This window comes from Sciurus carolinensis, chromosome 1 (genome assembly GCF_902686445.1).
Source record: "Sciurus carolinensis chromosome 1, mSciCar1.2, whole genome shotgun sequence".
Classification (NCBI taxonomy): Eukaryota; Metazoa; Chordata; class Mammalia; order Rodentia; family Sciuridae; genus Sciurus; species Sciurus carolinensis.
Window position 1 is genome coordinate 176298654 of NC_062213.1, and position 12187 is coordinate 176310840.

General features: G+C 53.0%; 1 protein-coding gene across 2 annotated transcripts in view; it reads right to left on the reverse strand.

Annotated features, from left to right (window-relative positions):
• Positions 1 to 1775: 1775 nt before the first annotated feature.
• Ptprf (protein tyrosine phosphatase receptor type F) overlaps positions 1776 to 12187 on the reverse strand; it is an 84285-nt gene continuing 73873 nt past the window's right edge. For both annotated transcript variants that reach the window (XM_047536466.1, XM_047536403.1), the window contains 12 exons: positions 10093 to 10190; positions 6985 to 7108; positions 6643 to 6818; positions 5601 to 5720; positions 5189 to 5343; positions 4825 to 5110; positions 4556 to 4734; positions 4193 to 4319; positions 3819 to 3944; positions 3412 to 3566; positions 3173 to 3308; positions 1776 to 2776 (listed from right to left, as the gene is read on the reverse strand). In XM_047536466.1, the coding sequence (XP_047392422.1) occupies positions 2708 to 2776; positions 3173 to 3308; positions 3412 to 3566; positions 3819 to 3944; positions 4193 to 4319; positions 4556 to 4734; positions 4825 to 5110; positions 5189 to 5343; positions 5601 to 5720; positions 6643 to 6818; positions 6985 to 7108; positions 10093 to 10190 (1751 nt within the window). In that variant the 3' untranslated portion in view covers positions 1776 to 2707. The remainder of the gene's footprint in view (positions 2777 to 3172; positions 3309 to 3411; positions 3567 to 3818; positions 3945 to 4192; positions 4320 to 4555; positions 4735 to 4824; positions 5111 to 5188; positions 5344 to 5600; positions 5721 to 6642; positions 6819 to 6984; positions 7109 to 10092; positions 10191 to 12187) is intronic.

Genomic DNA, 12187 nt, shown 5'->3' on the forward strand with positions numbered 1-12187 from the left:
TCCATGCTTCTGAGCCTTTGCACAGGTTGTTCCCTCTGCTGGGAATGTTTTACCCACCCTTTAAATCTAACCACTACTCACCCTGCGAAACAGTCTGTATCCAGCTTATATCACTGTCTCCAGGAAGCCTTGCCCAGGATTAGGTGCTGCTTCAGTACACTCACTTCTGTGATGGGCTGATGGACTCTGTCACAATGTTCTCTTGTTAAGTGTTAGCTGGTGACTTAGGAATTTCTCTTCCTCACTTGTTCTGGGTTTCTATCCCTGAAACCCTAGAAGTTCCATAATTTTACAGCCTGGAAAGACTTGTCGGATCACCAGAGGAGAGGCCACAGGGATCAATCAGTAGATATTGCCATGTATTTAGGGGTCACACAGCCATACTGTTTTTGGTGTCCACCATTTACACTGCAAAAATTAGTCCTCATTAACCAATTTCCATATGGTTGTTGTTGTTATTATTATTATTATTATTATTATTATTTTGTATTAGGATTGAACCCAGGGGTGCTTTAATATTGAGCTATATCCCCAGTACTATTTTTTTAATTTTGAGATAGGGTCTTGCTAAGTAGCTGAGACTGATCTCAAACTTGCGATCCTTCTGCCTTAGCCTCCCCAGCTGCGGGGATTATAGGCTTGTGCCACCACACCCAGCATAGACACAGGCTTTTATGCCACAGGCCCATCCCACCCCTTTAGGGGAGAAATAAAGGAAGGAGGTGATTGGAGAGGGGGATATGGCTTCTAGAAGGGGAAGCCCAGTACCCCTGATACAGCAACCTGTAGCACACCAAGGAGGAGGAGAGGTGAAGAGTGTGCTCCCAAACCCAGGGTGCTTCAGGCCTGGCTCTTGGTGGTTCCATCTTCAGAGCTGAAGTACACAGTCATGACAGGAACCAGCCCTGTCACAAATACTCAGGATAGCCTCACTGTCCTCTCAAGAACAGGCAATCTCCAGAACCTATGCTAGCTACTGATTCAAAGTCCAGATTCTTTGGATTCCAAAAGAGCTGAGACAGAAGCCCAGTTTGTAAGAAATCTGATTATTCAAATTTATTACCATCAAGAATTATGCAATGATGCTGTAGTTTTTCTTAACAAATAGAAAACAGACTGTGTACAACAGTGAACTCTACAGCACTAGCATCCACAAGGTAAAAATGAATGTTTCATCCAACATTACCAACCCTGGATTGTTGATCTTGACTTGGCCTAGCTAGACTTGGGGACCTCGGCATCATGTCCCTTGGCTAAAACAGCTATGCACCCTTCCCCGCCCCCACTTACCTATCTAGATAGTGCTGCCCAGAGGAAGAGGCCCTCTCCCTGCCCCTCAGCAAGCTGAGATAATAAGAGTGATTATAGTACCATTGATAGAAGTCCAGTAGTCTTGCCACATTGGTTTATGAGGGCATCTTGAAGGAGTGGAAAAGAGCGATTCCCAGGGGCTTTGAAAACAGCTGCAAACCAGGGAGGGAAATCATCTGGCCCCTGCTGAGGACAGACATGTGCTACCAGGCCCACTGGCCTGGACCTGAAGGGCCATCCACGCCCCCCGCTTGGCCCTGAGGTGTGTGGGGCGTGACAAAGACCCTGACCTGTGCCATTTGCTTGGCCACGTGGCCAGATTCCACAGCCTACAAACACCAGCCCTACTGCAATGCTGGGGGTAACAGCAGGCTCTGCAAGCCCCTGGGTAGCCTCGGATGCACGAAGTCACTTCCCTCTTGGGGGTTTGAGCAGAGACCAGGGGATGACTCTCTAGTTTCCTCTTCATTATTTCTTCTTTTTTTGTGTGTTTTTTTTTGTTGTTTTTGTTTCTTTTTAACCTTTGCAAACACGATGGTGATGAGAAATGCCTTGCTAGGCTCCCTCAGACACGTCTGTGGTTGTGGGCTGTGAATGTTAAACACACACTGGAACAGACGACTGGGGATGTGTTTCCTATCGCCTCCCCGCCCACCACTGTCTGCGGGGCCTAAAAAAGACTTTTAAAGAAAAACAAAACAAAACCTAGGGGGGAATTTAAAAAAACAAAAACCAAAAAAACCAAAAAAAAAACAAAAACCAACAAACTGTGTTTCCCTGCATTTGGCTGGAAGAGGATCTCATCTGAAAGGCTGGAGGAGCAGCCGGACCTGCGCCACCTTCCAGGTCCACAGCCAAGCCTTATCAGGCTGGTGGCCCAGCTCCACACCAGGAAGGCAAGTTCTGTCCTTTAGCAGTATAAGTCATAGAAAAAAACAAAAAAGGGTCCAAAGCAAACTCAAAAAGGAAAACAAAATGAGCCCCAAACCCCAAAATGGCCCATTCTGCAATTAAGGATTTGCAAAAGGAAAAATTAGAGGGAAGAGGTTAGGATCCCTCAGTCTACCCCACCTAATGTATAAAAAGGAGGCTTTGCCCCCATCCCCACCCCATGAGAAGCATGAGAAACGCGGAGCTGAACAGAGAGCTTGAAGCCGGCTCCAGTTGGGCCTGGTGGACAGAGCGCCTGCCTGCCAGTCCGCCCGCTAGCCCAGGGGTGTTCTGGGCTCTCTGAATTGGTGTGGCAATGTTCCTTAAACGCTGTGATCCCAGTGGACTGTGCTTTGCCGGCAATAGCATCCGTGCAGGAGGGCTGGACGATGGTCGGTATGGCTCAGAGGAGCTGAGTCCCCTCCGGAGCCCCCTGTGGGGGCAGCAGAGGAGAGGGGAGCAGTAGTTACGTTGCATAGTGGTCAAAGCTGCCGAGGTACTCCAGGGCCGCACGGTAGCACAGCTGGTACTGGTCCTGCCAGGACATGGGCGCTGGTCAGTGTAGGCAGTGCCAACAGATACCCAACCACACTGCTGAGGTCACTCACACTGCAGCCTGTGAGCCAAGGAATAAGCCTCTGCTGCTCAAAAGCAGGTGCTTCACCCTGAGAGCTGCCCCAGGCAATGCTCAGGGGCCTGAAAGAGCCTCTGAAGGCTATTCTCTCTCCCTTCCTCTCCCAGGCCCCTACATCTACCTGTCTTCCCCACCACCTCAATCATGTATATCTGCTTCTATACTGTGCCATGGGTTAGGGTTGGCCCTAACCCAGACACATACTACTAGTGCTCAGTTTGGAGCTACTGAACCACAGCCTAGGGTTGCAGGGAGGGTTGTCAGGGAGACCTTGGCCCCGTACACTCGTCTACGCACCTCTGTCTGCACCATTGCAGGACGCTGTGTTCGCAGGGTCTTCACAGTCTGGAACATGTCAACCACGCCCTCGTAGCGCATGCGTTCCAGGACAATGCTCAGAGTGATGAACACTCCCGTGCGGCCCACACCAGCACTACTCAGAGAAAAGCCGGGTCAGGAATCCCGCTCACCTCAGGCAGCCGCCCTCCAGGCTTTCAGGACCACTCCCAGCACTGGCCTCAAGGGGACAGCCCCACCTGCAGTGTACGGTGATGGGACCGTCCTGCCCAAACTGCTCCTTGGTCTTGTGCACTTGCCCGATGAAGTCTATGAAGCCCTCTCCTGTCTTGGGCACACCCTGCTCTGGCCAGTCCGTGAACTGGAACTGCCGGATTGTCCTCGACTGCCCATCCTGGGGAAGGTGGGCAAGGTACTGGGTTCAAGTTTGTGCCTTAGGCTACAGTCCCTCTGGGCCAGGCTGGGGGAGTACAATAACACAGGCATGCACCCCTGTGAAGTCACTACCCGTGAGGCCACCCAGGGAGATAGGCTCACACCCCAAAACCTGTACACTCTTCTCACATTCCCATAGTTAGAGTTAAGGTACCGTGTGGGCAGTGTGGTGCTTGAGTGTGAATAGATACTCTTTCCAGCCAACACTCACCCGGGCATCTGTGACTTTGAACTCACGCAGGATGTACTGGGGCATGTTGTACTCAGCCATCGGGTCGACGACAAAGTACTGGTAGCGAGCAGAGCGCTCTGCTGGCCAGTACTGGTGGCACTTCTCCTGTGGACACAGGGTCCAGCCCCCATGATCAGGTGGGGAGGAAGGGGGAAGGGAGCATGAGGTTTCAGAGGATTCTGGGACAGGATGCCTCAGGTGGTGAAAGGGTAGGGTCTGAGGCTAATGCTGATGGAAGCTTGGGTATGAAAATCTCCCTGTTACATGGAGAGTAACAAAAGGGGTATCTCTCCCAGGGGTGGCTGGGGTCCTCCCAGGTGTGAGAAGGACCTTAGGGGAAGGGGTGGGCTCACCCTGCCCATCTCCCGAAGTTTGGTCAGCATGACGATGATGGTGGAATTGTGCTCCCAAAGCATGCGCCAGAAGTCCTCGGTGCTCTCTGCCAGAGGCCCCTGTGTAGCTATGTAGGCCTTCTGCTGTCTGGATGGACATAACACTGGACATGCTGGAGGTGCTGCTGCCCCCAATCTCCCCTGAGATTGCCTGGTCCCTTAGAGCCCTGCTCAGAGCACCCCTCCTCCAAGGAAGCCCTCCCTGGTCTACTCAGCCCACTTGAGTCTTCTGGGTTGGCCCTACCATGTTTCCCCTCACCCTCACCAGCCAGGCGCAGGCCTGGGCACTGTGGCACATGGTGGGGCAGGGACAAGCCTGCTGACCTATAGCCATCCAAGAAGCTGGCATTGATATAGTCGGAGCCTTCCACGCCGCGGATGGGCTGCAGACACACCCGGGTCAGTTCATAGGGCATGATGTTCACCAGGCGGTTCTTGAACTTGTTGCAGGGCAGGTTGGCACTGATGAAGCGAGATGTGTGGGCCTTGGAGCTGGCCAGCAACTGTTGACAGCAAGGGTTTGGTTAGGCCTGGTTTCCATGGGGAGCCACAGAGGTCCCCCATGACCCAGGCCAGGCCCACTGGAACCCTACCTTGAATTCGAGCTCCATGGCAGTCACACTCTCCCCTGGAGGCACTTGGCCCAGCTTCTGGATATGGGCATAGAGGTTGCGGGCAGGCACCTCTGTGTGTCCACATGTGGCAGCCTCCAACAGCGCCTCATGGATGAACACATACTGGTCCTCTGTCTGCACCATGTAGTTTCTCTGCGATCTCATGCATGTCACATGACCATAGATGTCAACCGTCTTTTCATGCTTCATTCGTTCCAGCATGGCATCAATAACGATGAAGCAGCCCGTACGGCCCACACCAGCACTGCAGAACATGGTCTCAGCTTGGGTCAGAGGTCCCCATCTCCCACCCCACTCCCTGTGGTCCACCATACCCTCTCACCTGCAGTGTACCACCATGGGCCCTGCATCGAGCGGGTTGCAGGCTTTGACCCGTCTCAGGAAGGCCAGGATGGGAGTCGGGTATTCAGGAACCCCATGGTCTGGCCAGGCCATGAACTGAAACTGACGCAGCTCACGCTTCTCACTAGAGCCACTCTGGGGAGCAAAGTGAGGAGAGATGAGGTGATCAGGTGACCAGGAGTCTGCCTGCCACACACTTAGGCCAGACCCACTACTCGTGGATGGACTCAGAAGCCACTCAAGGCACCCTGAAGAAGTTGAAGAAGTTCTCACATCACCCCACTTGCCCCGCCAGCCCCTGACCCTCTAATACCTATGCTTGCTCCCCAACTCTAATCCGCCACACTCAGGCCTCTGTCTTTATAAGGACAAGTACCAGGGCAGAGCCATACCTTGTGGAGTGCAAAAGTGCGCACAGTATATGTGGCCAGCTCCACAGTGTCCAGCAGGGTCACCTGAATGAGGCCATAAGTCTCAGTGCCACGAGCTGGCCAGTACTGATCACACTTTACCTGCAGAGGGAAATACAGAACAGGGAGCAGGGCACAGGTGATGTTGGAGAGTGCTCAAAGGCCCAGGCAGGCAGAAGCAGAGTGCAAGGCCTGGCCTATCTGGTTAAGACCCTCCCAGCCCTGAACTCTCAAGTCCATTGTCCTGCTGGGCAGTGGCACATGCCTGTAATCCCAGTGCCATGGGAGGCTGAGACAGGAGGATTGCAAGTTCGAGAACAGTCTTAGCAAATTAGTGAGACCTTGTCTCAAAATAAATAAATAAAGAGTTCAGGGTAAGCTCAGTGGTAAAGTGCCCCTGGGTTTAATCCCTAGGACACACACACACACACACACACACACAAATCATTTCTACTCTCCCTCATCAAGACTCATCATGCTATGTCACCACCCCTGCCCTCACTGGTGGAATGAGGGCCATAATTGAAAATTATTTATTCAAGACCAGATCGCACCAGGCACATTTTCTGCCAAATTTACCCATAATGTTTATGCCCCATTTTCAAGCTCTGTAAATTTTATGTTCCAGTCAATGCTTTGCAGTGCAAAAGCAGATAACAGCAGCTCTTTCCACTAATTAACTGAGGAGATGTGTTCATGCCCCAGGAACACTCCAGCATCTGGGGAACATGTGAACACCCTGGGAACAAGCCAGCAACTGGGGAACATATTAGCATTCCAGAAAATGACAGCATTTGGTGAAACACACTATAACATCCCAGGAACCCACGAGCATCTGGGGAACATGCTACATCCCAGGAACACCCGAGCGCCTGGGGAATGAAACAGCACTCCAGGAAAGCAACAGTGCTGGGGAACACCTTGAGAAACCTCTACCCACCGGACAGAATAAGGTGTCCGATGTCACCTGGTGGCTGAGTTATTTCCCGCCCACCTTCTAGCAGGGCCCTACAGTCCCTCTCACCCTGGACTTTTCCTCCAGCCGCGTCATCATGACCACGGTGGCTGTGCGCTGCTCCCACACCATCCGCCAGAAATCTCCCATGGTCTCGGGCAGTGGGCCCTGCGTGGCGATGTAGGCATTCTGCTTGCGATAACCATCGATGTAATTGGCATTGATGTAGTCACTCCCTGGGACACCTACAGACGGAAGGGAACGCCAGGGAGCACTAACCCAGTGTCCCCAGCTCAGCCCACCATGCCTCAGTGCACCCAAGGCTTAGGAATGTCCTCCCTAGCATGAGTCAGCCCAGACAGCGAGGGGGAGGCAAACAGGGGCTGGGAGGGGGCTCTGCCCTTGGCTCACCGTCAATGGAGGTAAGGATGACTCGAGAGTGGTCGTAGGCAATGACATTTGCGTAGCGGTTTTTGGGCTTATTCACCTCCAGGTTGGAATTCTCCCATGTGAACTGCTGTCCTGGATCAATGGACTGCCAGGAACAGAAAAAGCAGGGGTGAGTTGAGGGAGGCCTAGCCCCACTGGGAGACCCTGCCTTCCATGCTGTGCTGCACTGGCCCTCTGCCAGCAGTGCTGTTGAAGCTGAGCAACACCCTGGGCCACAGAGCCATGAAGCTTCCAAAACTCAGGAAAGGGTGCACTGAGGAGTCCTTGACCATGGCACCAGATCAACTTGTTTGGCAGAATGCTCTAGGGTGGCCAGGGGAGAGGGCTGTGCATCGGACGAATGAAATGGGCACAGACATCAGATGGAACCACCGGTAGAGCCCTTGGACAGGCTGAAAACTGTTGAAGGCTCTGGACACCGTGCACCACCTTGCCTAGCCTCTTCTATCTCTGGCCGTTTCTTCTCCATCCGCTCCCCTGCGCCTGCCGTTTCTGCAGGTGGGACACTGCTTCCTCCAGTGACTCTCCCAGGCCCTCTCCTTGCTCTACCACCTTTCCTGAGTGACCTCTGCTGCTGGCAGGATTCTTGCACTGGTACATGTTGGAGCTATCTGTGACCCCAGCTGTGGCTCAGGAGCTCTCTTCTGAGTACCTGGCAGCCTCCTTGGACAAGGAACTCACTGGACCTTCAGTCTCATGTCAAAGCCACATTCATTAGCTTCCCCTCCAAACCTGCTCTGCTGCAGGGACTCCATCTCAGTGGATGGTATCAGCCATCCATGACCCAGAAGCCCAGGCCAGCACCTGCCAAGTCCACCTCAAAACCTCCTCACAACCCCTCCCATTGGCCAAAAATCTGGTGCTCCTCCCCTCCTCAGCTCTCCAACTGTTGCCACTGCCCTCTCTTTTCCTCCATTCTGACCCACTCTGTCCTACTGCTTTAATGACCCTTCAGACATTTCAAAAATGCAGATTTGAATATCAATTTCCTGCTTAAAAGGTTCCATGCTCTTCGTTGCCTCAGCAGTAATGGTAATGGCTAAGTATCAATGGGAGCTTAGGGTGTGCCTGGCACTGTTGTGAGCACTCTGTATTTTCCCATCTAATTCTATATGAGATAGGTTCTTTCATGATCCTCATTTTACACATGGATACATTCCAAAGTATTCTGAATTGCACGCAGCATCTTTCATATTTTAGCCCCAGCCTTGTTACACTCCAAGGGACAGTGTCAGTGCTTCTAGGAAACCCTCAAGCACAGTCCAACCCTCAGGCTGCTTTAGTGCTGTCAGGCTCCCTTCTCTATGCATATTGGTCATATTTAATACCAGGACACATGGACATAGTTACACATTCAATGCTGATTATCTGCTGGTGTATTTCCCCACTGACTGGGTCCGGAGGGCATTTAGCTCCATGTTCTCAGCACCCAGCACAGGGAGTGGCACACGGTTTAGTGCTTGCCGATGTGTGATGAATGACTAACAGAATGTTAAGGATGACAGAGCTCTGGGATCCTGGCTGAGGGGGAGTCCTCAGCAGTTTTGAGTGGCCAGAGTAGCCTTCTGGGCAGAAGAGGGTCTTACAAGGATAACTCAAGAGTAGAAGAACAGAAACAGGCAGGAGGAGGGAGGGGGACTGCTGTGAGCAGAGGTCCTATGCACCTAGACAGTGAGGCACAGCCTCATCAGAAGGAAGGGTAGAGATGGGACATGGCATAGCTGAGTACAGGTGGAAGACCATTCCTGGCTCCATAAAGAACTGAGGGCCCAACTTAAAAGCTTTGTTACCTGCAGTGAGGCCACACATAAACAGGCCCCAGTGGATGCGCTACAGGTAGAGGCAGCATGGTTGCTTTGCAGAAGTGCTCATTCATCTGCCTGCCAAGCTCAATTTTCTCTTTGGAAACCTGACCCAACACCCTTGAAATCTGTCTGGCCCATGGCCCTTGGAAGTGCAACCTTGGTACCCTTGTTTGGTCCCGAAACACACCTGAGAGTGGACATCTGACTAAAAGGAGAGCAAACTCTCAGGTTAGGTTGAACCAACTCATCCATCACTTATCTGTCAACAATGTTTTGAGGTCTGTGCCAGGTGCTGGAAAGGAATGATACACAAGACAGAAAAGACATCTTTGTGTGCTTACTAGAGAAGGGGGGCCTCTCCTTCATGAACTCCTTCTTTAACAAAGTCCCTCCCAGGCTGGGCGGCCTAGGAACATTTGGAGTCCTCTCCAGCCACCAGCTGGGAGTTGGGTAGAAGCCTTCAGACCCTGAAATCTGAGTCCCCAGCAGGTCAGAGTGAAGTGAGCACATGGAGGAGCCCCTAGCTCCTCATCTGTGAGCTGTACACTCCGAGTGCACATGTGAACACAGGTGGGCGGAAGCTGATGAGACAGAAGCTGGGCTTCCACCACACCTGCCTGGGGACAGCCCTCCTAACCCTCATGGGTGCAGTCACAATGGCTCAGCCACACTGCTGTCCTAGGCATCGAGTGTGTGGATGCAGTGGTCACACAGTGCAGACACAGGCTGTCAGGTAGGCCTGGGTTAGAATTCTAGCTCCACAACTTATCAGCTGTTTGACCAAGGCAAGTCACTTGCCTTCTCTGAGCCCCGCTTCCTCACCTGAAAGATGGGACAGTAACAGTACCATCTCAGGAGGCTCTGAGAGGAGTGAGATGATGATGCCTAGTGCTCAGACGATGCTGGCCTGCAGTAAGCTCTTGATAAAGGCTAGCTATTGTGGCTATTACTACTGATCTGATTATCACAGATGATCTGGGTCTGTACCCTGTGTCTGCCTCTGTTAGCATCTGGACACGTTTCTGAGCACCCAGCAGAGCCTTCTGAAGCCTCTCCTGGGGGACCACCAGAGGTCCTGGGCAGGGCCTTGGTTAGACTCAGCACCCGAGAAGGCCAGTTTCCCAGCTGAACCTTGATGCCGCCATCCCTCTCTGTGCACCAGGAAAACCTAGCACCCCAGCCACTGCTTTGATCTGGGACAAGACAGGAGTTGCTATGGGCTAGGCCCCAGGCCAGCCACATGGGACAGGGGAGGCTGTCTCACCTCATACTCCTGGGAGAATTTGAGGCCGTCATTGGCTTTGAGGCGCTCAATGTTGTCCGCCAGGTCGGTGATGGGGATGGGAGGGTGGTCTCGCATACCTGGGGAGGCAGGGCACACACGGGCAGAGTTAATGTGAGGCTTGAGCAAGGTGGTGGAGACAGCCCCGATGCATGTATGTGCACACGTGAACACGTGGGACCATGGAGCACTTGGCACTGGTGGCATGGAGACGGCAGCACATGCGGCAACAGGGATGGCGGAGCACACAGTGGCTGGAGGGTGGAGAGGACAGAGAGGGAAGTGTGTGTTCTGTGAGCATGTGGAAGCATGTCAGGTGACACTGTGCTGAGTGGGGGCACCAGGGCTCTGCCTGGCGGGTCTGCTCAAGAGGAATGGGAGGCTTCCTCCCTCCCAGGCTCATACTAGAAGCCCAGGTTGGCGGCAGCTGACAGGTGGAAGCTGGGCTCCCACCACACGTGCCTGGGGACAGCCCTCCTGCCCCTCACTGGCGTTGGTCACTATAGGAAACTGGGTGACGCTGTTGTCCCAGACACAGAGTGTGTGGATGGAGTGGTCATGAAGTACAGACAATGGCAGAGTGACACAGAGAGAAACAGAGGTGAGGAGGAAGATGTAGAGAGAGAGAGAGATGAGGATTCAGGAGGGAGGGGTACCCTGAGAGGTATCAGACTGAGACAGAGGAGGCAGGAGCAAGAGACCAGGCTGGGCCAGCAGGAGAGAAGAAAGAACTGGAGGACACAAGGTGGGCAGAGAGGAAGGGAGCGAAGGAGAGAGATGAGGAGACATCAGGAGGGGAGAACAGAGGAAAGGAGAGAGATGAACAAGGAAGGTAGGAGGTGACGGGGTGAGAAAAGTAGAGGAATGGAACAGACACCGAAGCCAAAGTTTCCCCAAACATGGGAACTTTGAAAACTAACTTGAGATATTCGGGCAACTGGGGGCACTGGAACCTGCAGAGAAAACAAACCAAAAAAAACAAAACAAAACAAACACAATGGGGCGAGAGAAGAGAGCCCGTTAACCTTTTCTGGTCACATGGCTATGAGCTCAGACACAGCGTGGGTGGGGGGCAGGAAGGTCAGGGCAGTGAGGAGCAGGGGGCTATGGGATAAAACCCACCACAGGCCCCTGGTCTCCCAGTAACGCAGACAGATGTCCCACCTCCGGAAATGAGTGCTCCCAAACCCCACGGGCCTGGGTGGCCTTTCAGGGCTCTTTTTATGACCAACTATTAAGTCCAAACCAACCCGTATTCCTTCTGGTATCAAAATTTGGCCTTTGGGGTTGGGGGTATATCTCAATGGTAGAGGCCCTATGTTCAATTCCAGCACTGCAAAAAAAGAAGAAGAAGAAAAAAGGCCTTCGCTCTTTTCAGATGATTTTCATATTAGAAATGAGAAATCCCTTTCTGATCCCGCCGCCCTCTCCTCTCTTCCTGAGTGCCTGCCCATGCAGTGGTCTCTGAAAGGACTTTCTCTGTTTCCCCCTCACTTCTCCTCAACTTGCGGAAACATTTCTGCCCCAACGCTGGAGTGCCACCCTCCCTCCAATGCCCTACCTGCCAAGGCAATGGTCCTCCCCCTTGAGTCTCCCACTGTGCTAAATCAATCGCTTGGTCCTTCCCTCCCATGCACAGCTCTCTGTGGCACTTGAGGGATACCTGCTCCTCCTGTCACTCCTGTCCTCCTCCTGGTCACTCTTCAACAATTCTTCCTTGACACTATGCCACCCTCCCTCTCTGGGCTCCTTCTCCTTCCTGCCTGCTCACTGGAGAGCTCTCTCTTCTGGGCTTTGACTGCTTCATGCTCCTCAGCACCTGCCACACTGAGGCCAGAGCAGAGGTCCAGACACCACACACCACAGTCCTCAGTCGGCAGCCACAGAGCCATCCTGTATCCCCCGTGCACTCAAGCCTGAGCCCCACTGCCCTCGCCTCCTTCCCTCCATCCACACGGCTGCCTTCTACCTGCTCAGCAGCCTAGTCTCCCTGCTCCAGTTTCTCCCCCTTCAATTCCCTCTCCACACAGCAGTCACAGTGCTGTTTCTATAGCACAATTCTGACCCTGCTGAAAAC